Genomic DNA, 23,545 nt, shown 5'->3' on the forward strand with positions numbered 1-23,545 from the left:
GAGGTGCTGGGCACCTCTGCAGTGTATAGACAGCACAGGCACAGCCTGGCCTTGTGCAAGGCAGGCCTAGTGACCTCATACAGGCACAAAGGCCTGGTCATCTTTTCTATCTGTACACTATGGCCAGCCTGTCCCACTACCTCCCTCTCGCCCCAACCCCCGCTCATGTATACATGTATCCCAACCTGCCCTGTAACTGAAAGGAACACGGGGCAGGAAAGCTTTCAACGGGCAGGAGTTAGGGCTGAGATGTGCCTAGCAGGCTCACCCATCCCTGAGCCAAGCCCAGGGCCATGTGCAGTGACAGGCTGGCATTTGAGATGGCCAGTGGGGAGAGGACCCCCACCCTGGCTGAGTCCTGTATATTTCACCGGCCCCCGCCTCCACCCCCTACCCCCACTTTGGAGAACACAGAGCAGAAGCATGGACAGCAGCAACCCCAGGTCCCCCATCGGCCAGACCCTGGCCCCTCCATCAGCCAGATCCAGGCCCTTACGGCGCACGCGCAGTCTGTCACTGGAGCCGGAGGTTTTCACTTCCTGCGTCACTGGGTTGTAGGCGGCGCACTTGTACATCCCCTCGTCCTCCTGGCTGGCGTTCACAATCTGGAGGTTCCCCGACGGCATGATCAGGTAATTGTCTGAGGACAAGGGGAACATGGGATGAGTCTGGGCCCAGAGCACTGCACTCACCAGCTCCCAAAAAGGCTGGGGTGGGGGGGGGGGAGGGTTAGGGCAGGAATCAGGAGGTGTGCACCAGAGTCCTAACGGCCCACACTGAAAATACTATTCTCCCCATAAAAACTTGCATCAAGTGCAATGGAAGTGCCAGGAATGAAACTAACCAACCAGCCAACAAACGGGTTGGCTGACACCCCACCACCGCCCAAAGTTCGTACATAGGCCTGTGGAAGAGCATTTTATACTTTTAAGGGAGCTTGGGTAGCATGGAAAGGAAGCAGGATTGGGGGTCTACCAGACCTGGACTCAGGCTCTGGATCTGCTGTATACTGTGTGATTTGGGCAAGTTAATTAGCCTCTCAGATCCTGTTTCCTCACTTGTGAAATGGTATGATGTGTGCTGTCTCAGAGCCATTTATAGGGACTGAGGAGCCCATACTGCCTACTGGGAGATGAGATGACCATTCCTGCAAGCTACCAGGAAGGAGGGAACTGACTCTCCCATCCGTCTCTGTCATGGTTGCAGCTCCGAGCCACCTCACTATTGAGCCAGGGAGGACTATTCTATCCTCATCCCCTACCCTTCCATGAATACCACTGAAGCCCTTCTCTTAAGCAACACTGGCCCATGAGGCTCTGTCTGCTTCTGGGCCAGGGATGCCATGGAGGTGGGAGTCCCAGAGCTAAGTTCAGCTTCTTTCCACAGAGGATTCACAGCTTCTGGACACCCTAGCCCCTAGGATGGTGTTCAGCTTGCTGGACAATGGACAGGCTGTCCACTCTAAGCCTTCTGGTGGCCTGCCCTTGGCAGTCTGGATGTTCCCGCAATCTGGACTCACAGAGCCTGGCGCCTGCCTACCTGTCCCTGGGCCATCCCAGGCATGAGCTATTTAGGCAAATGCCAGATGGAACAGCAAACGCCCTTGACTCTTGTGGGATAGGCAGGCCAGCTTGAGGGGCTACCACCAGGCTTCTGCTAGGGACAGGAGACATTCATACTCCTCTCAGTCTCCAGTTATTTCTCAGTGGCAGGATTAGGCTTTTTACCCTTTTTAAAAAATAACTTTTTTGGGAGTTCCCATTGTGGTGCAGCAGAAACAAATCCAACTAGAATCCATGAGGATGTGGGTTCAATCCCTGGCCTCACTCAGTGGGTCGGGGATCCCACATTGCCATGAGGTGTGGTGTAGGTCTCAGATGCAGCTCAGATCCTGAGTTGCTGTGGCTGTGGCGTAGGTCAGCAGCTGTTCCCCTAGCCTGAGAACTTCCATATGGTGCAGGTACAGACATAAAAAGCAAAATTCTATGGTAGACATATACTCCTTTCATAAACAAAAAGTCAACAAAAATATTTAAAAATCTCTAGGGCATTTTAAAAGGTAGACAGTTTGAGGAGTTCCCGTCGTGGCTCCGCAGAAATGAATCTGACTAGCATCCATGAGGACACAGGTTCAATCCCTGACCTCACTCAGTGGGTTAAGGATCCGTGAGCTGTGGTCTATGTCTCAGATGCCGCTTGGATCCCACGTTGCTGTTGCTGTGGTGCTGTGGCCAGCAGCTACAGCTCCGATTCAACCCCTAGCCTGGGAACCTCCATGTGCCTTGGGTGCGGCCCTAAAAAGACAAAAATAAATAAATAAATGGCAGACAGTTTGAGATGTGGCATCTGGCCACAGGGTCTACTTGGCCTTGAGTTCAGGTCAATTGTGGGAAGAAGCTGATCTGGTCTTGAGCCATAGCTTCCCTCCCCACTGGCACTGTGTGGACCAAAGTTGGTCTCCCTGGACCAGCTGTCATGTCCACTGTGATGGCTGAGATGGGCGCATTGGCAGGAAGACAGGGAGCGGGAGAATCTCAAGTGCCACCATATAGACTGCTCTGCTGTGTGGGGAAGAGCCCCACCTCCCACGGGAACCACACGGCTCCAGGAATCTCTGGTTCATCAGGCAGCCTTCCTGCATGTGCCTGGTGGCAGGGAGCTTGCACAGGGAAAATTTAGAATCCTGTGCTGAGAGCTCGGATCAAATGGCAGCAGCTCAGCAACATCTGCCAAGGCAGGAAGAGAGCCCTCGTGACAGGGCAGGGGACCTCCACAACAGAGGTTGTGGCCAAGCCCTTTAGGATCCTGCAGAGCTAAAGTAGAAGGCAGCTGACAAGCATGTGGAGAGGGCTGTTGGCGTGTTGACGGGAATCTGGGAGGCACTGCAGAGGTGGCCAGCTTCCCTTCCAGCCTGGGCCTCTGGGATCCTGCTTGTTCACTTACCTCTGGAGGCCTCCAGCCACTCCTGTTTGACACTGTATCGGACCTGGGCCTTTGGGTGGCTCTCAGGAAGGTGGCAGGCAATGACTGCAGTGTTCCCTTCATCGACTTCGATCACGTGCTGCACGTCTAACTTGAAGTCCTGGAGATCTGTGGAGAGAAGAGGCCGGTTGGGCCTTGACGAAGGAGAGAGGCAGACAGTGCAGCATTTCAGGGTGGGCTTCAGTCTCTGCCTTTGGTCACAAGCAACAGCTGTAAGAATCTCACACACTGGGGACCCCCTGGGGGGTGCTCCGAGTCTTTCCTCCAATCTTCTGTCATCTAGAGGAGATTACAGGAAGTAATGTGCGGTCTGCATCGCCCCACGTATAACTGGGTGTATATACAATTGGGTGTAAATAAGCTGAGGGTGGGGGTGTAGCGAATTCCATCAAGTGATGCCTGTGACACCCACCCGCCTCTTTTGTTACATTGACAGGGATGGGGGCAGGTTGGCTAGGCCCACTGGCCCCACTGAACCTAGCTGGAAATGGGTCATAGTCAAGGCACAAATGTCCTGGCACAGATCAGCTCATGGAGATTGAAAGGAACAAGGAAAGAATACCTATGTGTTTTCTCCAGTTCAATCAAGAATAGCCTGCCCCAGTTCTTCTCAGACATCCGCTGAAAACTGACAGACCCAAATCTGTTCAATTGCCAACCATGATTCCAACCAGAAGGCTGATTCCTGCTACCCAGGAGCATGTAGTCCTCCCCATGTCCTTTGGGATTGGTTCCAGGTGCTCCAGTGGATACCAAAAATCCGCAGATGCTCAAGTCCCTTATATACATACAATCGTGCTGTGCTGTTACAGTCGGCCCTCCGTATCCATAGGCACATCAGCATATACGGAGAACCGACTATACTCTATGTCACATCATGGCTAATTCTTTCTCAGGGCTGGGGGTGGGGATTTGTGGATGCCCAAAGGGGTTTCTAAGGCAAGTTCCCACTGTGGCTTAATGGCAGTGGAATTCAGGGGAGCTTAGGGTCCAGACACCAGGCTGCAGTCTCTCCTAACTTGGCTCCGTGGCAGGAAGACTGGGATTTAAACTGGAGAGGATGGAGATCCATCTGGAACAAAAGCTGGATGTTTCCCAAACAACCCAACAGTCCGAACAACAAAACTCTCTTTGTTTGAGTCAAATCACTGATGTTGCTGAACAAAATGGGCCATTTGTGTAACAAAACCACATTCCAAATTTGGTTTTCAGGATCGTAGCTGAATTTAATTTCAGAGAGGAAATATAACTAATAGAGAATAAGATAAGAGAGATGAAAATATTTACTCAAGACACTCTCTCCATGAAGGTACTTAGAAAGCCCTGGAGGCACCCTCTCTGAATGCTGACCACACCACATTCTGCTCAGCTCTGGAGAACTGATACCATCACGGTGTGACTGTGATTCACAATTCACAGCAAGACTCCACCTGCCTGCGTGGTTGGTTCCCAGACAAGGCAGCAGGAGTAGAGGGATCAGTTTTCTCACAGAAGACATGAGGTAATTACCAAAAACAAACTACTGTCACCATAGAGCCCTGTCCTGAAGGCGCTCAGGGAGGGCAGGAGGTTTCCCATTGAATGGAACTTTCCAGAAGTTCTCATCCAAGCCAGGGCAGGGAAGCCCTTTTGTTTCTAAAAGGATTGTTGCCCTTCTGTGTTCATCTGTGTATCATCTGAACCCCACCTGGGGCCTGGTCCAAGCAGATGCTCAGTGAATACTGAATGACCAAATAGATGGTGATCTTGGAGCTGCGACTCTCAAGTCAGGTACAAGATGCCCATTTATATAGTTTGTGAACCCAAATTTCATAGTTGAGGTGGGCAACATTATAAGCACCAAGGCCTAGCACAACAAAATTTCTATGGCCCTTTTATCCAAGTGTGGCCAAACTTTAAGTGTGGCTATTTTGAAAGTAGACTGTATCTTGAGAGGTTACTTCTGCAGTCACAGGACAGAGGTAAAATAGGTCTAATACATGTGGAATAAGAAGTACATGGTAATTAAACTATTATATACAGAATGGATGAACATCAAGGTCCTACTTCTAGCACAAGGAATTATATTCAATATCCTGTGATAAACCATAGTGGAAGAGAATATGAAAAAGAATATGTATAAAAATAACTGAATCACAGTGCTATACAGTAGAAATTAACACAGCATTTAAATCAACAACACTTCAATAAAGTAAATTTAAAAAAAATACATGCTGTTCTTGGAGTAGTGTGGCAAAAACGATGATAAAATGCCTGATTTCTATGGCACCATTTCACTTTCTACGCTGAACGCGTAATTCCTGTGGGTCGAGGTGAGATCTCTCATATATTCCTTCCTTTGCGGGGGGTGAGGGGGGGTGGGGGAGTTGGTAGGGCCTTCTGGGCTTTTAAAGAATTATTTCATCATGGAGTTCCCGTCATGGCACAGCAGAAACGAATCCCACTAGGAACCATGAGCTTGCTGGTTCGATTGCTGGCCTCATTTAGTGGGTTAAGGATCTGGCGTTGCCATGAGCTGTGGTGTAGGTCGCAGACACGGCTTGGATCCTGTGTTGCTGTGGCTCTGGTGTACGCCATCAGCAACAGCTCCAACTGGACCCCTAACCTGGGAACTTCCATAGGCCGCAGGTGCCGCCCTAAAAAGCAAAAAAAAAAAAGAGAATTATTTCATCATTATTTCATTCTTTAATTTTGTGTTTGTGATATCTGACCCTAACTACATTGCAAATTCCTAGTGGGCAAACTATTAATTTTGTACTCCACCAAGCCCCACTGCACAGTATTTGGGATACACCAAATGCTCATGAAGTCCTTGCTGAATGAATAGTTTGGAAGACTGTGTCCAAGACCAGGCTCATGGGTGTGCAACTTGTGCAGCTGCACCAGACCTCGTGCCTAAAAGAGGCCAACCCTTGGCTTAATGCTCTGCTGTCACCCACATGAAATTCTGAATAACGTTGGATCAAGGGACCTCACATTTTCATTTTGTATTGGGCCCTACAAAATATGTAGCCCAGTCCTGGCTGAACCTCTCAGCCAAGAAAGTGTGTATGCACTTTCTCTCTGGGAGAAAGAAGATATGGACTCTGGGAAACGGCGGACTGCCTGTGCTCAGAGTGTTCTAGCTGAATATTTCTGTTTTTCAAAAGCAAGGCGCTTCAACACCGCAAAGGCCTTAATCCTCCTCAGCACAGTGTATGCTATACCTGCCAAGTCAAGAGACTTCCTGTAAGGCAAGCTATGAGCAACCGTGAGCTCAGGGGCATCTGGAAAATTCCTCAGTCACTGAGAGGTGCTCTCTTGCATGGTCTAATAAATCTAAAATTACTCCACCAAGAGTTTTTGTTTCATCCTCCTCCTTTTCTTTACCTCGTTCCAAGAAAATCTGCCTCAAGCAAGAACATACTTAAATCTAACAGATCATTTTGCAGGAAAGATGTGAGCAGCTGAAAGGAGTCTGGCATCAGAATGCCATCTCCATCTTCAGAGCCCCCAGGCTCCTGCCCCATTGTAACTGAGGGCTTATCCGTGCATGGGGTATGCTCCATGGACCCACCTCACTGACCCAATACTGGAAAACTCTATGCACCCCTTGGGCCCCTCTTGGCTCCTTCTGCATGCTCTGACAATGAACTGCCGCTTGGAGACAGCAGGCTGTGCAGTGGGGGAGGCATAAAGCTGGGTGCCGGTCAGCCATGTGGCCAGACAGCCCCTCTGTTCTGATGCCAACATGTGCACAACAGCCCTTGCACGCAGGACCCAGGACACCCCAGCTGGGCTTCTAGCTCCCCACAAGGGCAGACTGGCAGGCGAGCCTCCAGGCTTCAAAACAAATAAGCAGCAATTTGGTCCTTGGCCCTGTCCCCCCTAAGCTTAAGCTTTAGCTGTTGCTTCAGCAAACACTCCCAATTTGGCTGCTGGAGCCAAAGTTGAGTTTCACTAGGGGATCAAAGGCAAGTAATGAAGTGATGAACGATCTGAAAATCAGAGCGCCCCTTTTCTAGTATTTTGGGGCAGGAAGGAGGCCAAGGAAGGGTAGAGACTTCATGATCAATAACAGCCTAATCAAGCCACCAGATGAGGGGCAGATGCAGAGAGATCTAGTTGGCTGCATATGAAGGAAACCAGCCTGTTCCCAGGCCCCTTTGTCTGCAAAGCCTGTTTCCTGGCAAGTCCCTGGGCTGCTCAGAGTGCCTTCCTGGGAAAATAAGGGGAGGCCCGTCAGTTACAAATGAGGTTAGCAGGCCTGGCTTCAGAATGATGGATTGAGTTTCACGGGGGAAATGGTTTGACAGGACACCTGCCCTTGCCTGTTGGCTGGTGTGTCTGAGAAATCCATTAGACGAATGTTTTTGCAGCTTTAATCCTCTTACCTTCCCTCAGACTCCTCTTTTGCATCCTCTCTTTGTCTCTTCTTCCAGCTATTTTATTAACTTGTTTGCACGAATCAAATGCCAAGAGGCCCACTCTTGTTTCTCTGCTCTCAACAGGTTAGAAGCCCCGGTCTTTGGGGCTATCTCTGAGTTGATGGACCTTCCTTATTAGTCACAGGACTCTGTTCTTTCTGAGAAAGCTCATAACACCTGAGACTCTGTACAGAACAGTTCCTTGCCTTCTAATCCCGGGCTATGGGTCGAACTGGAGCTGTAGCCTCTGGCCTACACCACAGCCATGGCAATGTAGGATCTGAGCAGCATCTGCGACCTACACCACAACTCATGGCAATGCTTAACCCACTGAGCAAGGCCAGGGATCGAACCCAAATCCTTATGGATGCTAGTTGGGTTCATTAACTGCTGAGCCATGATGGGAACTCCTAATCATTCAAACTCTTAATGGAACGTGTATCTTCTGATGTATCATTTTTGTCGGAGCCTTGGACACACAGATTACAAGAATTTCTTCAGACACAAACCATATAATGTGCTCTGAGTTTCCTCTTCACATCTATGGGGGTACATCAGGCTCCTACCTTCTTGGCCTCCGGGAAAAAAGAAGGAATGTGGGCACGTGGGTGTGGCTGCCACCACCAGGGTCACATGTAAAATGACAAGTCGACAAGTTTTATCTTGAGCCCCTCTGAATTTCTCACCACCTTCTAACCTTGATCCTTCCTTGACAAATAAAAGGCTCAGTAGTACCGTGAATTCATTTGTAATATTTAGTGTATGCATGTGTATGGTCATAACACAAAATTGTCCAATCTTAATTGTTGGCTCATTCTCCAATTTTTATAGACTTCACGTGTCCCGTTACAGGGGGCACTGTGCCTCAGCAAAGCACCCCCAGTGTAATCAATAAACCTAATATTGACTTTTTTTTTTTTTTTTTTTTTTTTGTCTTTTTGCCTTTTCTAGGGCCGCTTCTGTGGCATATGGAGATTCCCAGGCTAGGGGTCTAATCGGAGCCGTAGCCACCAGCCTACGCCAGAGCCACAGCAATGCGGAATCCGAGCCGCGTCTGCAACCTACACCATAGCTCACAGCAACGCCGGATCCTTAACCCACTGAGCAACAAGGCCAGGGATTGAACCCGCAACCTCATGGTTCCTAGTCGGATTCGTTAACCACTGCGCCACGATGGGAATTCCATCAAACCTAACATTGACTTTTAAAGTGTTTCCTCATGTGAGCCTCTTCTCCCCTGTCCTCCCCTAGGCAAATTAATGTTCCAATCTGTTTAAGAAAGAATTCAGTTAAGATGGGGCCTTCAGATGGAGGTGGTATGGAGTTACCAAAATCCCTATCTCCAAGAGTGCAGCTGAATGGTTAAAAAACATTTTGGCTTTTAGGAGTTCCCATGTGGCTCAGCAGGAATGAATCTGACTAGTATCCACAAGGATGAGGGTTCGATCCCTGGCCTCGCTCAGTGGGTTAAGGATCTGGCATTGCTGTGAGTTGTGGTGTAGGCTGCAGACATGGCTCAGATCCTGTGCTCCTGTGGCAGTGGTGTAGGCAGGCTGCTGCAGCTCCAATTCGACCCCTAGTCTGGGAGCTTCCACATACCGCAGTTGCAGCCCTAAAAACAAACAAACAAAAAACCCCAAAACAAAACCATTTTGGCTTTCACTCTATTTGGGCATTTCTCATGTCTAGCCAGCCCTGTCTCACCGTCCTGCCTATTCTCAGGGATCACAGGACAAGCCTGCACCCATGTGCCCAGATTGTAGGGGCACCACATTGGGCTCACTTGGCAAAGCTGTCAGCCGGCTCAGTAGCACCATGGCCTTGGGCAAGTTTCTGGGCTGACTGATAACTCTACTCCCTAATACTCCTGGCCGCCAGGCCTCAACTTGTCCCTGTGCTGGCCTGCTGTGTCTTCAGCCAACATTATAAGACAGAGAAAGATTCTGCCCTAATGGAGTACTCCTCAGTGACGTGCCGACCCTGTGGCCCTTTCCTGCACCTTTTGAAAGATGGCTAAGGTGCAAGGGAAGATAAATGAAGAGCCCATGGCTCTCTGTTCTACAGATGGACTTGGAGTTGGCGTCTGTACAGGCGAAGGGTCCTGGGCATTGCCTCCCTGTGTGGCTTCTGGCAATCCAGGGGCTCCTGTGCCCTGAACTGCTTTGCTGATGGGCAAAGAATCACATCACGACTCTTGATCTCCAAGTCACCTGAGGAGCCATGGCTTGGCACGACTCCAGGATCAGCCTTCGGAAATAAAGGGCTCTATCAACGGAAAACCATGATCGACTACAGAGGCAGAATGGAGGCTGGAGCCTGATGGTGCTTCTGGTAGAGGTGGGAATGCCTGGCTCCTGATGGTGGAAGGAGTTTACTGCAAGATGGGCAGTTCCTCTCAGAAGCCACACATCCTGGGTAGTGACTAAGCCTCTTACTGGTCCATAGCCCTGGCACACAAACCACTGAAGGCAAACCCAACTGGAAGCCCACAAGGCTGGGCAGAATCAGCATATTCTGGAGTCAGCACCTGGCACAGCACCATCCCTCCAGGTGTCATTGATGCATTCACTCAGCCAGCCAGAAGTTGCAGAAGATACCAAGAAGACAAAGACAGAGTTCCTAACCACAGGGAGCTTTACTCTAACAGAAAAGACAGTTAAAAACAGCACACAAGGCTGAGTACAACAATTTGCAAACTGGTGTCCCCACGCGCGGTCCTCGCTGCCCTCACCAGTATTCCAGCCTAGTTAGGTTACCTCCATCTCTAGAGCAACTTCGAAAGGGGGTTGGTGGCATGAGTACTCTTCCTCCCTCTGCAGGCAGGAAGAGTGGGTTAAATAGATTTGCTCTCTGTAGGATTTTTTTCTGCCCGTTCGATTGCACAAATAATTTTGGCTCTAAAGCTTGCTCCTGACAGCCATGGAAACATGACATGAAATTTCTCAAACACACTTTCTGATGAGAGCAAGGCATGCTCTATTTAAATAAAAAGTTTCTAGGGGGGAAAAAAAAAAAAAAAACCTTTGCAGATGCCAAACACATTAGTTGTTAAATCTTGTGTTTCTTTCTTTTCCTTTGAGTTAAGGTGGGGTGTGCACCCAGCTTTGAGCAGTGGGAGAAAGCAGAGGATGAGGAAGAGATGAAAGAGCCCAGGGGCAGGGTGCAGGGGGGGAGAAGGGCAGAAGATCAAAGTCAAGACTGGAGGTGGGCAGGAGAGGGCATAAAAGGAGTGAGAGGAAGAAGGAGGGAAATAAAAAGAACGTAGTTTGCAGTGTCATTAAATGATTTGCAATAAACTGGCCTAATGCTTCAGGAATTTCTTGGCTTGAACCAATTAAAAATAATTAAAAAAAAAAGACATACAAGAACGAGGAATGTTATTAATCCTTAAAGACAAGTCAAGGATGGGAACCATTTCTTCACTGAGTCTGGCAGCCAGATGAACAGAGAAGATGGCTGAGACCATCCCCTTTATCTGACTTCAGTGCTGCTCTGAGGTAGGGCTGGCTAGCAAAACTGGGGCGTTTCTTTTTGGACTAGATGAAGGACTAAAATGGTTTGAAAAATTACACCGAGGAAGGAGAGAGGGGAAGGAAAAAAAGATTTACTTGCCAGCAACCCACATCACACATATTTCTCTGATCAACCAAATATAAACTAGAAACTCAGCAATGGGAAAATTAATGTGAGTCCTGGTGGTCTGGACTCATCAGAGCCAGAGCTGGATCCTGGCACAGTCTTTGGCAGGCTGGCGGCCTGTACAGGAAGGGAGAGAGATGGAGGCCAAGGCATTCAGAGGAACAATGGAAGTGGGCCCTCCAGCATGGCCCTTTAAAAAAAAGATTCTAGGTGGGAGAGGCAGGGGCGCTGTCTTAAGGCCAGTGGGGCCCACTGTGGTTATGATTTTTCCACCCACACACCTGGGAACTCCCTACGCCGGCCACCACTGTCCCCCCAGTGTCCCGTGGGGTGCCTGGTAGGACGAGGAGCCTCATGCACTGGCACCATTTCCCTTCAAGGGTTCCAGAATCTCCTCTAAATAAACATATTTTTAATAGCCCTTACGCTCTGACACCCATCAATTTTTCTTAACCCTCGCTAAATCTATTTGTTATCTTCAACCTGTTTGTATCCCGAGTTGTTGCTTCATCCTTTTTTTTTTAATTTTTATTATTTTATTTTTTATTTTTGACTTTTTTGTCCTTTTAGGGCCACACCTACGGCATTTGGAGGTTCCCAGGCTAGGGGTCTAACAGCAGCTGCTGGCCTACACCACAATCACAACAATGCTGGATCTGAGCCATGTCTGCAACCTACACCACAGCTCATGGCAACTCTGGATCCTTAACCCACTGAGCAAGGCCAAGGATTGAACCCGAGCCCTCATGGATGCTAGACAGGTTGTTAACCACTGAGCCACGACAGGAATTCCGCTTAATCCTTTCTTACTCACTTCCTTAAAACTTTTAATATAATGGAATTTGGTAAAGAAATCTTTGTTCACCTTCTGCACACCCTTTTTGATCTTGTAGACTTCAAACATATCTTATGCGGCTCAGTAAGCCATTCTCTGAAGGCTGAGTGCCAGGCCCTGTGTGCAGCAGTGTGGCAGACACAGAGGTGAAGGGCAAAAAGATGGTGGCAGGAGAGGGCTAGAGGAGTAAACATGGGGTGGAGAGGAAGCTGGGAAGAGGGGACCCCACACTCCAGAACTGAGGAATGGAGGGGGTCAAGAAAAGATTCCTAGAGAAGAAACTCGAATCTTGAAAAGTGAGAAGGAATTCATTAATCCAAGGGAGGTGGGAACTTCCTGGGGAAGGGAACGGAAAGGAAGTTGTTCCAGGAAGATGGGGCACCAGTCCCAAAATGACAGCGCAAGACGAACTGAGGAAATGGCAGAGTTTGCTGGGGCCAGAGTGGGAGGCAGAGCTAAGAGGTGGGTTTACGTGTCACGCTGCAGCCCGAGTCTTACTCTGTGATTCCTGAAGTCTTCAGATATTTTTACGTAGAAAAGGAACAGAGTCATTTAAAATTAAGCGCAATTTTTTCTACCCCCCAAAATGCTGTTTTGTCTCCACAAGTTTTTTTTGTTTTTTGTTTTTTTTTTCCTTTTGCTTACCTTTTTTTTTCTCATTATTAAGTGATAGTCCTTTATTTAGGTTTGAACACTTTGTCCCATTTGCAGGACAGACTCATTCTTTCATAGTTTCTGGGGCTATTACTAGATTCCAAAAATGGTTGAAAGTCTAAAAACAAGATCAGAGTAGAACTCCCTAAACTTTTCTACACACAACAAAAAAGGGAGCCAAGGAACTCATTTGCTCTTTTGATCCTTTCTTATTTTAAAGGAACCATCTAGAGCCATGTTCCTTAAAGGGTTCCAATAATTTCAAGCAAGCTAATCAATCCTTCCTCTCAGCTTCCTGTGCAAAAGGCTTATCCAGATCTGTTCTGGCTCATTGAATCTAGAGTTGAACCTGCTTTACACTCTGTGTGCTCCTTCTCTTCTCTCTTAGCTTATGATATGGACCTCGGGCTCTATTTAAGCATGTAGCTGTGTGTGCAAAGAACAGACTGAGGAGAGGGGTGGGGTAGCTGAAGGGGTCTAAGCATGTCCTCGGTAGAAGATGGCACCATGAACTTGCATCTTCTTTTGGTAATTACTGACTCTGGCTAAATAGAGAATTGGAACCTTGGCTCTTTGGGGCAGACATTTGCTGCTGTGATGCCCTGAGTTACACCACACATTTATCTGAGCACTTGTGCCAGGCCTAATGGGATTAGTATTGCCAATGCCAGTTGAAAATTTCACCGGGAACTTCTTGTGAAATTCTTGTGGGGGAAATTCTTGTGAAGTATGAATTTCTGCCTGGATCCAGTAGAAAGCAGAAGGGGTTAATATGACTTTGGCCTAAAGCTATAAGGTATTCCTTAGTCATTTCCTATTTAGATATTCAAGTTGCTTAGTATCCTTTGGGATTAGGCTGTCTTTCAGTAATTTTCTTGTCCAACTGGCCAAGTAAAACACATAAAACTTATGGCATAGAGTGGCTATAATTCAAGTTCAAGCTAGTCCTCCTTTTCTAACTCTACACTGCCATGTGGAGCTGCCTCTCTGTCTCCTAGGAAAGGCAGACTCATACCCATCCTGGCAGGTGCCTTTGGTCCCAGCTTTCAGCCATGGGGTCCTTTCCCCTCCCAGGGGAATACAACCACTATGTGACCGTCTCTCCTGCTACCCCATCCTAATTCAGGGTTTGATTAATTCACCATGGGAGTATCTGCACCATCCCAGAAACCACACTGGGCTTAGGTCCATGTACACCAATGTAAAGAGCTGAACTTAGCGGTTGAAGGTCTGAGAAAGGTATGTGGGGACTCAAAAATTTAAAGACTGTCTCACACACATTCCTCAAGGCTCAACCCCGAGTCTTCCTCAATCCCCTGAAATCAAAATGAATCACTGTCCCCTGAGCTCCCATTAAAATCTGTTTACATCTCTATTAGGCAACTCATGGGTTGGATGACTGGCTTTATGGCCAACATGTAATTGCTGTCTGTCTTCTCCATCAGACTGAGATCCTCAACAGCAGGGAGCAGGCCTTCCTGTGCTGCTGGTGGAAATTCTAAACACTCCCAATTCTCAGGACACAAATCTCCAAAACATCCCGATATTGAACTCAGGGCTGGAGAATGGCTGGCTTGCTGGTTCCCCAGTGGAACTCGTGAATCTCTAGCCTGCTGCCTGGCCCTATGGATCATGGACTTACCAGCCTCCACAATCATGAGCCAATTCTTTAAATCTTTCTCTCCTCCCTTTTTTTTTCCCTTTCTCTACTCCTCTATTTCTCTCTCTCCCCATGTGTGTGTATATTTGTACATGCAATTTTATATATGTTTGTGTATACTCCATAAGATTATATATGTGTGTATATACAATTGTATATGTGTGTGTGTATACGTACATATGTATCTGTGTGTGTATATGCATATAATGATGAGTTCTACTTCTCTGGAGAACTCTTGACTAAAACAGGGACCAAGGGAGCTAGAAATATTTTAAGAAAATGTGAGCAGCTGTTCTTAATGGCCTGTTCTAATTTGGGGTCATAGCACAGAAGAGCTTAAAGAAGTGTCTGATGGGAGTTAGAATTGGGGAGCTGAGTGAGAGAGAGACAGCTGAGTAAGAAGATGTCTTCTGTTTGTGGAACCCACCACGTCAAGGACCAGGATCCGGCCAGCCTGCCAGCACAAACCAACACTGTCCAGTTGGAAGAAAAAGCAGCAGTGACCCAAAGCATAAATAGGCAGCTGTGTGGACTATGGTGACAACACACAGTGTAGTGACACGACGGGCTCCCCTGAAAGGCAGCTCGGAGGTGGAAATCTGGGTGGAAGAATACGTGGACAGAGGGAGCTGAGAAATTCACAGGAAATGGGTTCATTCTCTCTTCCCGAGAAGCCAGTCCTCTCTCTTGGCTCTGGCTGTGACTGGAAGCTTTGCCTCCCCTGGACTCTGTCTTCCTAAGGGCTGCTCCCACAACAGTATTGGGTAGCACAGGGCCGGGCGCAGGGCCCCAAGTCTCCCGTGAGAGGGCACTCCACAGATGTGTGTTGACCAAAGGGGTGAATGAATATAGCCTGAAATTTATAAAACACTTCAAAATATTACTATCATATATTCTACCATTTGATTCTCAAGAAAACCCAAAACAGCCCCTCCCCCCAATAAAACTGAGGATGTGATCATACTGTGCTCATTTCACAGCTGTGACAACCTGAGATATTAACTGACTTGCCCAATGTCACATTAACGCTTAAGTGGCAGAGTTAAAACGAAAAAAAGATCCTGGGTTTAAGTTTCTTGTTTTTTCCATTATACCAGTTTGGCTCTTCATTTCACTCATGGGTTAAATTATGCTAACAAAGGGCCCCTGTCACCTCTGACCTTTCCTCAAAGTCACAGAGTCATGGAGACAGCTGCCTAAGGGAACTCTTTCCTTTCCTGTCAGCTGCCTTGCCTCTGATCTTGGATGCCAGAGAGAGGATAATTCAGGAGTACGTGACTGGTCCCAGCGCTTAAAGACCTTACAGAAGGGTTACAGATTCGCTCTCAATTAAACCAGCACTTGCTTAAGGCTTCACAGCAGCTGGAAGACAAAAATTCCCAGATATAGTATCACTACGCAGTTACTGCCTACTTTATTTCCGGCTAAGACTAGAACCTAGAGATCATAGGACAACTGAGAAAATTAATTTAAAAAACAGAAAAAAGTGAAGATGAAGAATTATTTGGACTATATCTGAATGGTAGATGACCAGCAGTAAGTAAAGAAAGAAAGGAGCTTTCACGCTGCCTGAAATCTCTGTTGGATAGGCTGTGACTACTTGCTGCACTGTGTGGAGAACAATTCTAAGCATTGACTCAGGGTCTAAGAATGAGGAATGCTTCTGGGGCTCCAGGTGCACAGAGGGGGAACCTTTGAGCCATGTACAGTGGCTGGCTTCTGGGTGTGAAGCTTGTGAAAAGAGAGGTAATCGGAAGAAAGATCAAAGTCAAAGCCTTTCACAAAGCAAGACATAGACAAGATGATCTAAAGGGAGGCATTAGCAGCAAGAGAGACTCACCCCAAAGAAAGCTTAAGTAAAACAGGGAAAAATAAAAACTTCTTTTTGGAGGAGAGTGGGAAGGGCACCTCCACCCAGAGTGAAGGGAGCCATTCTCCACATGGCCAGAACTGCCTGGAGGAGAGGGGTGCAGGGCCTAGAGGGGACATCATGCAGTTCCATTTCACCTGAAGACCAGAAGCTGTCACCAGGCAGAGGTAAGCTCAAGTGCACCCCCATGCCCAGCGTCAGCATAAAAGCGGTCTGGACCAGGAAAGTTCCGCTAGAGGCCTTCTCCACACCTTTGAATCCTTAGGCCAGGTCCTGGCACCCATCATTGAAAGCCCCCAGTGATCTCTAGGGGGTTCACTTATGTGCAGGAGGCAGCGTTTTGCCAGGGACCCACAGCAAATGCTTTGTCTGAGGATGAACATCTGAATGCATGTGGGAGAGGCTGGAGAAAGAAGCCTGAAATGGTGAGGGTGCATGTGTGCGTGCATGTGTGTGTGTGCATGTGTGCGTGCTGCACACCGCTGCCCAGCCTCGCCTCCGAATGCAGACCATGCCTTCGGTAATCCCTTCTACTGCTCAGCCTCCCTCGCACATCAGCCAAGCAGCAAAACACAGCCCCCATTCTGCTCAGGAATGCGCTTTCGGAAACTTAATCTAGCTGCTGAGTCTGGGCCAAATCCCCCATGGCATTAACCCAAAGACAGCACCCGTTTCTCCCGCCCCTTGCGCCTTCCCGCCACCCCGGCACGGCCTCCTCCAAGTCTGGGGGGCTGTAGTTCCACTCCACCGACTCCCTCTTCTTCAGCCCCCTCCGAGCCCGCTCTCTCCATTTCCAGCACTTCTCCATCCTTTTTCTGGTCAGGCCCAAACATTTCCCTTCTGATTCATGTCTAAATGACACGCCAATAGTTCTTGGCTTTCAAACAAGACTCGCCTCTGCTTCTGCACAAGCCCCTCTTCTCTCACTCTGGCTTCTTGGGTTGCAACCAAACCCTTGCCTTTGTCCTCAGTGCCAACTGCAGATCCCTTCAAGCACCAGAGGAAGAAGTGGCCAGGAATTTTTTTAAAAATAAAGGCTATAAATTGCCTCTCCTCACACAGATACACCTTGAAATAGAAGCAGGGTTGCAAAGTAAATCTCCTCTCCAGCTCTCCCTTCCTCCAAACAATGAAAGTTTCAGCCTGGCTCCTGATCAGGCCAAGTTATGGAGTTTCCCTGAGTCTTCACAGATGAGGGCTGATCGTTTGCAGGTGAGCAAGCGTCCTAAAGGAGCAGCGTCACCCTTTAAAGGCACGACAGTTGCTAAAGGCACCTCTTCTTTGTAATAATGAACTAGCAAGGACCTGATTGCCCAGCACTAGGAGAAGGGTCCACTCAGGGATGCTCCAGGGCCATGAGTAATTGTGCTCCTGCCCTGGTTGGGGCTATGGGACAGATTAACGAGGAGCCTGCTGGAGTGGGGGTTGCACATTTAGTACATGTAAAAAAATGCATCAGGTTATCCACTTAAGATTAGTGCACTTTACTGGATGCAGTTTATACTCAATAAAAAAGAAAAACTAACTATGGTCATATGGCCAGTGGAAAATGCTTGTCATACACTGTCAAAGGGAAGAGAATAAGGATGGAAACTATGTTCAGTAGTGTAAAAATAATGGGTATGGATGAAGACCAGAAGGGTATACTCCAAAATGATAATGGTGGTTGTCCAAGGATGGTGGGAAGATGTTATTTTCTATATATTCTGAACTTTCTACTGTGTAATTTTAATTTAAAAATATACAAGGGAGTAAGGAGTGTAGCTCTGACCTCAGCCCTTCTTGTTATGATAAGGTGACCCCTCCCCATCCTCATCTCCAGGTACCCTCCCCCAGCTCCTAGCACAGCTGGAGGGGAGGGCCCAGCTGGGGGTCTAGGCTGCCTCCCTCACTGGGCACTCACAGGCTGCTCCCCAGAAGCCTGGCTCTCAGATTCAGTGAGTGCTCCTTGCAGACACAAAGGAAAAGTGGTTCCTACTATATGTGTGTGCGGGGGGGTTGGGAGTGGGGGAGCAGTGGCAAGATGCAGCCCAGGCTCACCTCATTCCCTGCAGAGGTAGCTGGGGACCCACCCTGCCTTCCTCCCTCCTCTGAGAAGAGGGCAGGGCAGCTTGACTGTTTCCCAAGAAAAAGGAATATGGTGGCAGCCTCGGTTCTATTCTCTATTCCTCCATGGAGTGAAGTCTTTCTAGGGATCTGGAAACCAGAGGGTGAGGGGGTCTCTTCTCCCCTGCTTTTATACTTCCCCATCTCTCACCACTTGCCTTCCAGGACTCATGTCTCATACTCCAGGGATCCCAGCTGACTTTTAAGGAACATTTTAGAAGTTGGCTGCCTTAGGTATGACATATAACATAAAGAACCACATCATCCAGGAGGGTGATGATGACAGTGACGGATGATGACATGGAAGGAGGGCTGTTCACGAGGAGGGGCCCTGCTAGATCATGAAGGAACAAGCTCTGGAGACTTTCTCAAAGGTTAAATCCAAATACCACTAAACTCTCAACAAGCTCCCCTGTTTCCTATGCTTCAGCCATCAGGAAAGGGGAGGTGATTCTTAATACTGTTGACCTTTGAACAATATGGATTTGACCTGCACGGGTCCACCTGGGGACACATTTTTTTCCACTGTAAATACTATAGTACTACAGGACCCACAGTTGGTTGGACCCACGGATGCAAAAAAATCCCTTATGAGTTATATGAGGATCTTTAACCAACCAGAGGGCCTGAGACTATAACCCTGTGTTGTTCAAGGGTCAACCGAATTTCCTGGCTAAAGACTCAGCCTATTAGAACAGGTGCTGGGGCTGCTATGTAGCCTTCGGAAGTTGAATCAATCCAGTCGCGTCTCCCATATGTACCATAGAGAGAAAATCAGGTAATGCCTGTACTGATTTTGGGCACAACCCATGTGATAATTATACATAGAGTAGTATGAGGTCTTCTCCTGGCATCCTCTTTGGACCAAACTGTCACCTCATCTCTTCCTCTTTACCCCTTTGTCTTTACCCCTTTTTACTGTATTCTGCTGTCTATATTCCAGGCACTGGGAATACACCTGCCCCTCAGAAGGGCAGGAGGCCAAGGAGGTATGGGCAGGCTCCGTTCCGACCACACATATCCCTGTACATGCTCTGACTGCACCTGCTGTGAGGATGGAGTTGGGGGGTGGGAATGCAGTGAAGAATTGACACAACCACATCTAAGACCATAGGGTGATCAAGCAGAAAGGCCTGGCATGGCCCAGCTCTGGGGCCTGCAGGATCAGTTCCGCCATGGCAAGGTCCCTTCTTCCTAGACCCTCACTCCAGATATTTCTCCTACTCAGAGAGCACAAAGGCCTCCAGCCTTTGGAAATTACTGGGCACCCACTGCTCTCCGATTGGAAATGTCAGCTTGTAAAGCCCCCTTTATGGTAAGATAATGACAGGGGGGTTGAACAGTGGGGGATGGAGAGAGAATGGGAGAGGGGCAGAGGAGCAGCACTCACTGGCTAGGGTCACGGTGGCTGGCACACTGGCCACGGCCCCCGCAGGCATCCGGGCCACACATTGGTACCGTCCCACGGTGTGGTTGTTGAGGGCGGTGATGACGAGGGTCCCTCGGGTGATGAGGATGCCTGGGGCGTCATCTGAGCCATTCAGCTCCCTCCCGTTGAGCCGCCAGGTGGTATTCATCCAGGGCGGCTCCACCACGCAGCCCAGGATCACGGTTCCTCCGAGCTTCTGGACTGTGGAAGAAGGCTGGACGGTGACCTGAGGGACCTGGTCTGGAGAAAGAACAGGGATGCGGCAATGAATGACACCCCTAGGAAACCTATAACATGACCTTTCCAGAAGCATGACACCCAGGCAGCCTTTCAGAGCTGGACCACTCAGAGGAGTTGCTCTTCCTCTGAAGAACTCTGCTGTCCTTGGGTCCATTCCCTACCCTGGCCTTGTCCCCAGGAAGCCAGATTGGAGTGGCAGCATGGCGTGAGGGTAAGAGCTCAGGCTATGGACTTGGACAGACCTGGGCCTGAATCCCAGGGGACTTTAACCATTTTGAGTCTCAGTTTCTTGTCTGTAAAATGGGGCTCATAACATTTGTCTCACAGAGCTGTTGAGGAGCTTACAAACAACACATGTAGACCGGCTGCGGGAACGCCAATATAGTAAGTGCTCAATAAAAGGCAGTTAGAAAACTGACAGAACACTGTAAACCAGCCATAATGGAAAAAAATAAAAATCATTATCAAATTTTAAAAAAAGGCAGTTCAGTTATTAACATTACTCCTCCTCTAGTGTATGTTTGAAATGATTAAAATACCAAACACCACCAATATGCTGTTATGGAGACCATTTCTCATCTTGTATCTTGAGCGTGTCCCTGAAGGCCAGTGGGGAAGAAATGCTCTTTGGAACCCCAAAAAGGACGCCTTTTCAGAGGGTCCTTGCAGAATGCTTGTTGCCGAGAAAGGAGCAAAACACTCACCCAGGTCTGCGAAGCAGCCCACCGTGGCCAAGAGGAGGCAAGCCAGTGTGGCCTTGGGCCGCTTTCCTCTCTGTGTCACCATCATCCCTTGTGGCATGGTGTGTCACAAAAGGTCCAATGTCCCATAAGCCACCAGAGTCTCTCAAAAAGGTACCGCAATCCCCTGCCACACGCTGCTGTGAGGAAGAGAGAGAAACGGCCATGGTGAGAATGCCTGGGATGCGCCTGTGGTGGCCACAGGGCCGGACTGTTTCTGTTCCCCCTGCTTCCATCACATAGGTGGTGACATTCAAAGTAATGACCTGGCCATGCTGCTCTCGTGCCATTTCTCATCTAAAATAAGTGGCTGCAGGAGTTCTCTGGGGGCGCAGCAGGTTAAAGATCTAGCATTGTCACTGCAGTGGCTTGGGTTGCTACTGTGGTGCAGGTTCGATTCCTTAGGCCTGGGAACTTCCACATGCTGCAGATGTGGTCAGTAAAACAAAATAAAGTGAAACAAGTTGCTTATAAGTTGTCCCTTGAGTGAGAAGGTGATGTTATGGTAAGAATGCCAGAGCCTTGCCCAGTGCATCCATAGCAACAAGGACAGAAGAGCCCAGGACATTGGGAGGCTGAGACTTGTGGCCATGTCCCAAGCTCAGGGCACTGCATATCTAGCACAGATGCTGCAAAGGATGCAGTTATCTTTACCATTTGCTTGCAGGAGGTCAGGTGTCCAGGGCTGGTGGCCTGTGGCTAGGATAGACTACTGCACACTGTGCTGTCACACGGATGCTGACGGCATGCTAATCCCTCATTTAGGGAATGGTACCCATTAATGATCCTAAAGTCTTGGGAGCTCATGAAAGATCTCCTGCTGTGACTCACCCCCACTCTTCACCTACATTCCTGTCAACATTCTTTGATTCCTGGAGCCAGGCAACCTCCGTCAGCTGCTCTGTAACCTCCACTCCCCAAACACAAATGAAGGTCACACTTCAGCCAAGAACCCTCTTCTCTCTGCCCTGGTGCTGAAATTCTGGTGTTTTCCATCTCTACAAAATCTATACTCTTCTTTTTGTTCTTTTTATAGACATACCTGTGGAATATGGACATTCCTGGGCTAGGGGTTGAGTCCGAGCTGCAGCTGCTGGCCTACACCACAGCCACAGCAACAATAGATCCGAGCTGCATCTGCGACCTATGCCACAACTTGCAGCAACATTGGACCCTTAACCCACTGAGCCAGGCCAGGGATTGAACCTGCATCCTCAAGGAGACAATATCAGAGGCTTAACATGCTGAGCCACACGGGAACTCCTAGACTCCTGATGATGGCCCACAGTGCATCTCCACCCAGAGCGTTTCCTAGAGGCTGCACCTCCAGCCGCACTGCACCTCCAGCTGATGGCTGACGTATCGCAGCTATCAGCCACCCTCTTACTGCCTGCCTAGAACTAGAATTTGTCCCCTTCCACAGTATTAATTCTTTATGCCTTGTTTAAGTTAAGGTGTTTAAAAGATTCATCAAAGTCCCATAGAGGCAAAGTACACACATTGGTCATGGCCCGAACCAAGATCTGGCTTCTGTGCTTTTCACTGCTGTACTTATAGGACATTAGACCAGTGAGGAAGGTGTGTCAACATCCTTACTAGGCAGGGAGACATTAGACTGAATTTCAGATAACTGAAGCCAACACGACAACAATGTAGACAGTGACGCATGTTCCGGAATCATGCACATGTAGCAACATGAAAGGAGATTTCTGGGGGGTGATATATATTCAAAATGTTTTGTTTTTTTTTTTTTTTTTTTTTTTTTTGCTTTTGAGGGCTGCACCCATAGCATATGTAAGTTCCCAGACTAGGGGTCAAATCAGAGCCACAGCAACTCACGATCGGAACCGAGACTGTGACCTACACCACAGGTCATGGCAACACTGGATCCTTAGCCCACTGAGCGAGGCCAGGGATCAAACTTTCATCCTTATGGATACTAGTTGGGTTCATCACCACTGAGCCACAACAGGAGTTCCAAAATGTTCATTCTTTTGGACCAGTTTATCTAACCAACGGCTCTTGCAAGCACAGTCACCACTGGAAAATCAGAGGAGGTGGTTTAAGCTGCCTAACCGAGAGATGTGCTTGCCCAACAGTCTCTGGAGTTGTGGCTTCCCTCGAAGTCTGTTGTAAGAGCCCTCTTCAGCCTCTCGACATCCATCGATCCTTATACAGGAGACTGGAGGCTGGGCTTTGAGGCTCTTGTTCTTTGCTAGGAAATACCTGAGACCCGCCTAGACCTTTCCCTTTTCTAAGCTCCTGTGGCCCTTTGGCATTTCTCATGGCTGCTGCGTTGGGAAGGCCATGCTGCTTTCTGCCCAACAAGCGCCCTCCCAACCAGGCCTGAGACCCAGCCCCACTCTGATGTTCGGAATGTCTTCCAGGAAAGAGTTTCTTTCCCCTTGATTTTTAATCCTTCCCTTTGCCTCCTGTATTTGACATCAGACAACCTCCAAGACTCCTCCACTGTCCTGGGAGAGAACAAGCGGACATTTTCTAAAAGAGAGTCGAAAGAAAACTTTTAAGCTTTTCCCGTTAAGTTAAAATAATTTCCTCTTGGTGAAGAGAGCTTTTGCTCTTTTTCAGATAATCCAGTAAATCAAAGGGTTATGTTATTAGCAAAGGGGAATTAATGAAAACTCTGAAGGATGCGAGTCTGGCTGGGAAGGGCTCACCCCCGCCCATCACCACTATGAGCACCTCACTAAGCTCTTAGCCAGAGGTATTCTTTTAACCTTCAGAAAGACTCTGCAAAATGGGGACTATTATCCTCATTTTACAGGTGAGGAAATTGAGTTCCAGAGGGTAAGTAAGTAGCCCAGGGTCATATAACTGTAGGCCTGGAATGAAACCCAGGTTGGGCTCACTCCAAAGCTCTGTGCTTTTAACCACAACAGTAGCCTTTTCACATATTTTTTTTTTCTTTCTTTCTTTCCCCATCAGCCCTCAGCACCCAGTGGGTGCTTAACAGAGTTGGAACT

General features: G+C 48.4%; 1 protein-coding gene across 25 annotated transcripts in view; it reads right to left on the minus strand.

The window, feature by feature from the left end:
- The window catches only part of BOC (BOC cell adhesion associated, oncogene regulated), a 75,088-nt gene that overhangs the window by 15,950 nt on the left and 35,593 nt on the right, over positions 1-23,545 (minus strand). For 13 of the 25 annotated variants that reach the window (XM_021070373.2, XM_021070371.2, XM_021070372.2 and 10 more), the window contains 4 exons: positions 20,526-20,701; positions 19,543-19,821; positions 2,944-3,090; positions 497-640 (listed from right to left, as the gene is read on the minus strand). In XM_021070373.2, the coding sequence (XP_020926032.1) occupies positions 497-640; positions 2,944-3,090; positions 19,543-19,821; positions 20,526-20,622 (667 nt within the window). In that variant the 5' untranslated portion in view covers positions 20,623-20,701. The remainder of the gene's footprint in view (positions 1-496; positions 641-2,943; positions 3,091-19,542; positions 19,822-20,525; positions 20,702-23,545) is intronic. The other 12 variants (XM_021070376.2, XM_021070375.2, XM_084991182.1 and 9 more) reach the window with 1 other exon arrangement.

This window comes from Sus scrofa, chromosome 13, assembly GCF_054392235.1.
Source record: "Sus scrofa isolate SSC_HxYL_T2T_F1_AM1 chromosome 13, Sscrofa_HxYL_maternal_Yorkshire_Landrace_v2.0, whole genome shotgun sequence".
Taxonomy (NCBI): Eukaryota; Metazoa; Chordata; class Mammalia; order Artiodactyla; family Suidae; genus Sus; species Sus scrofa.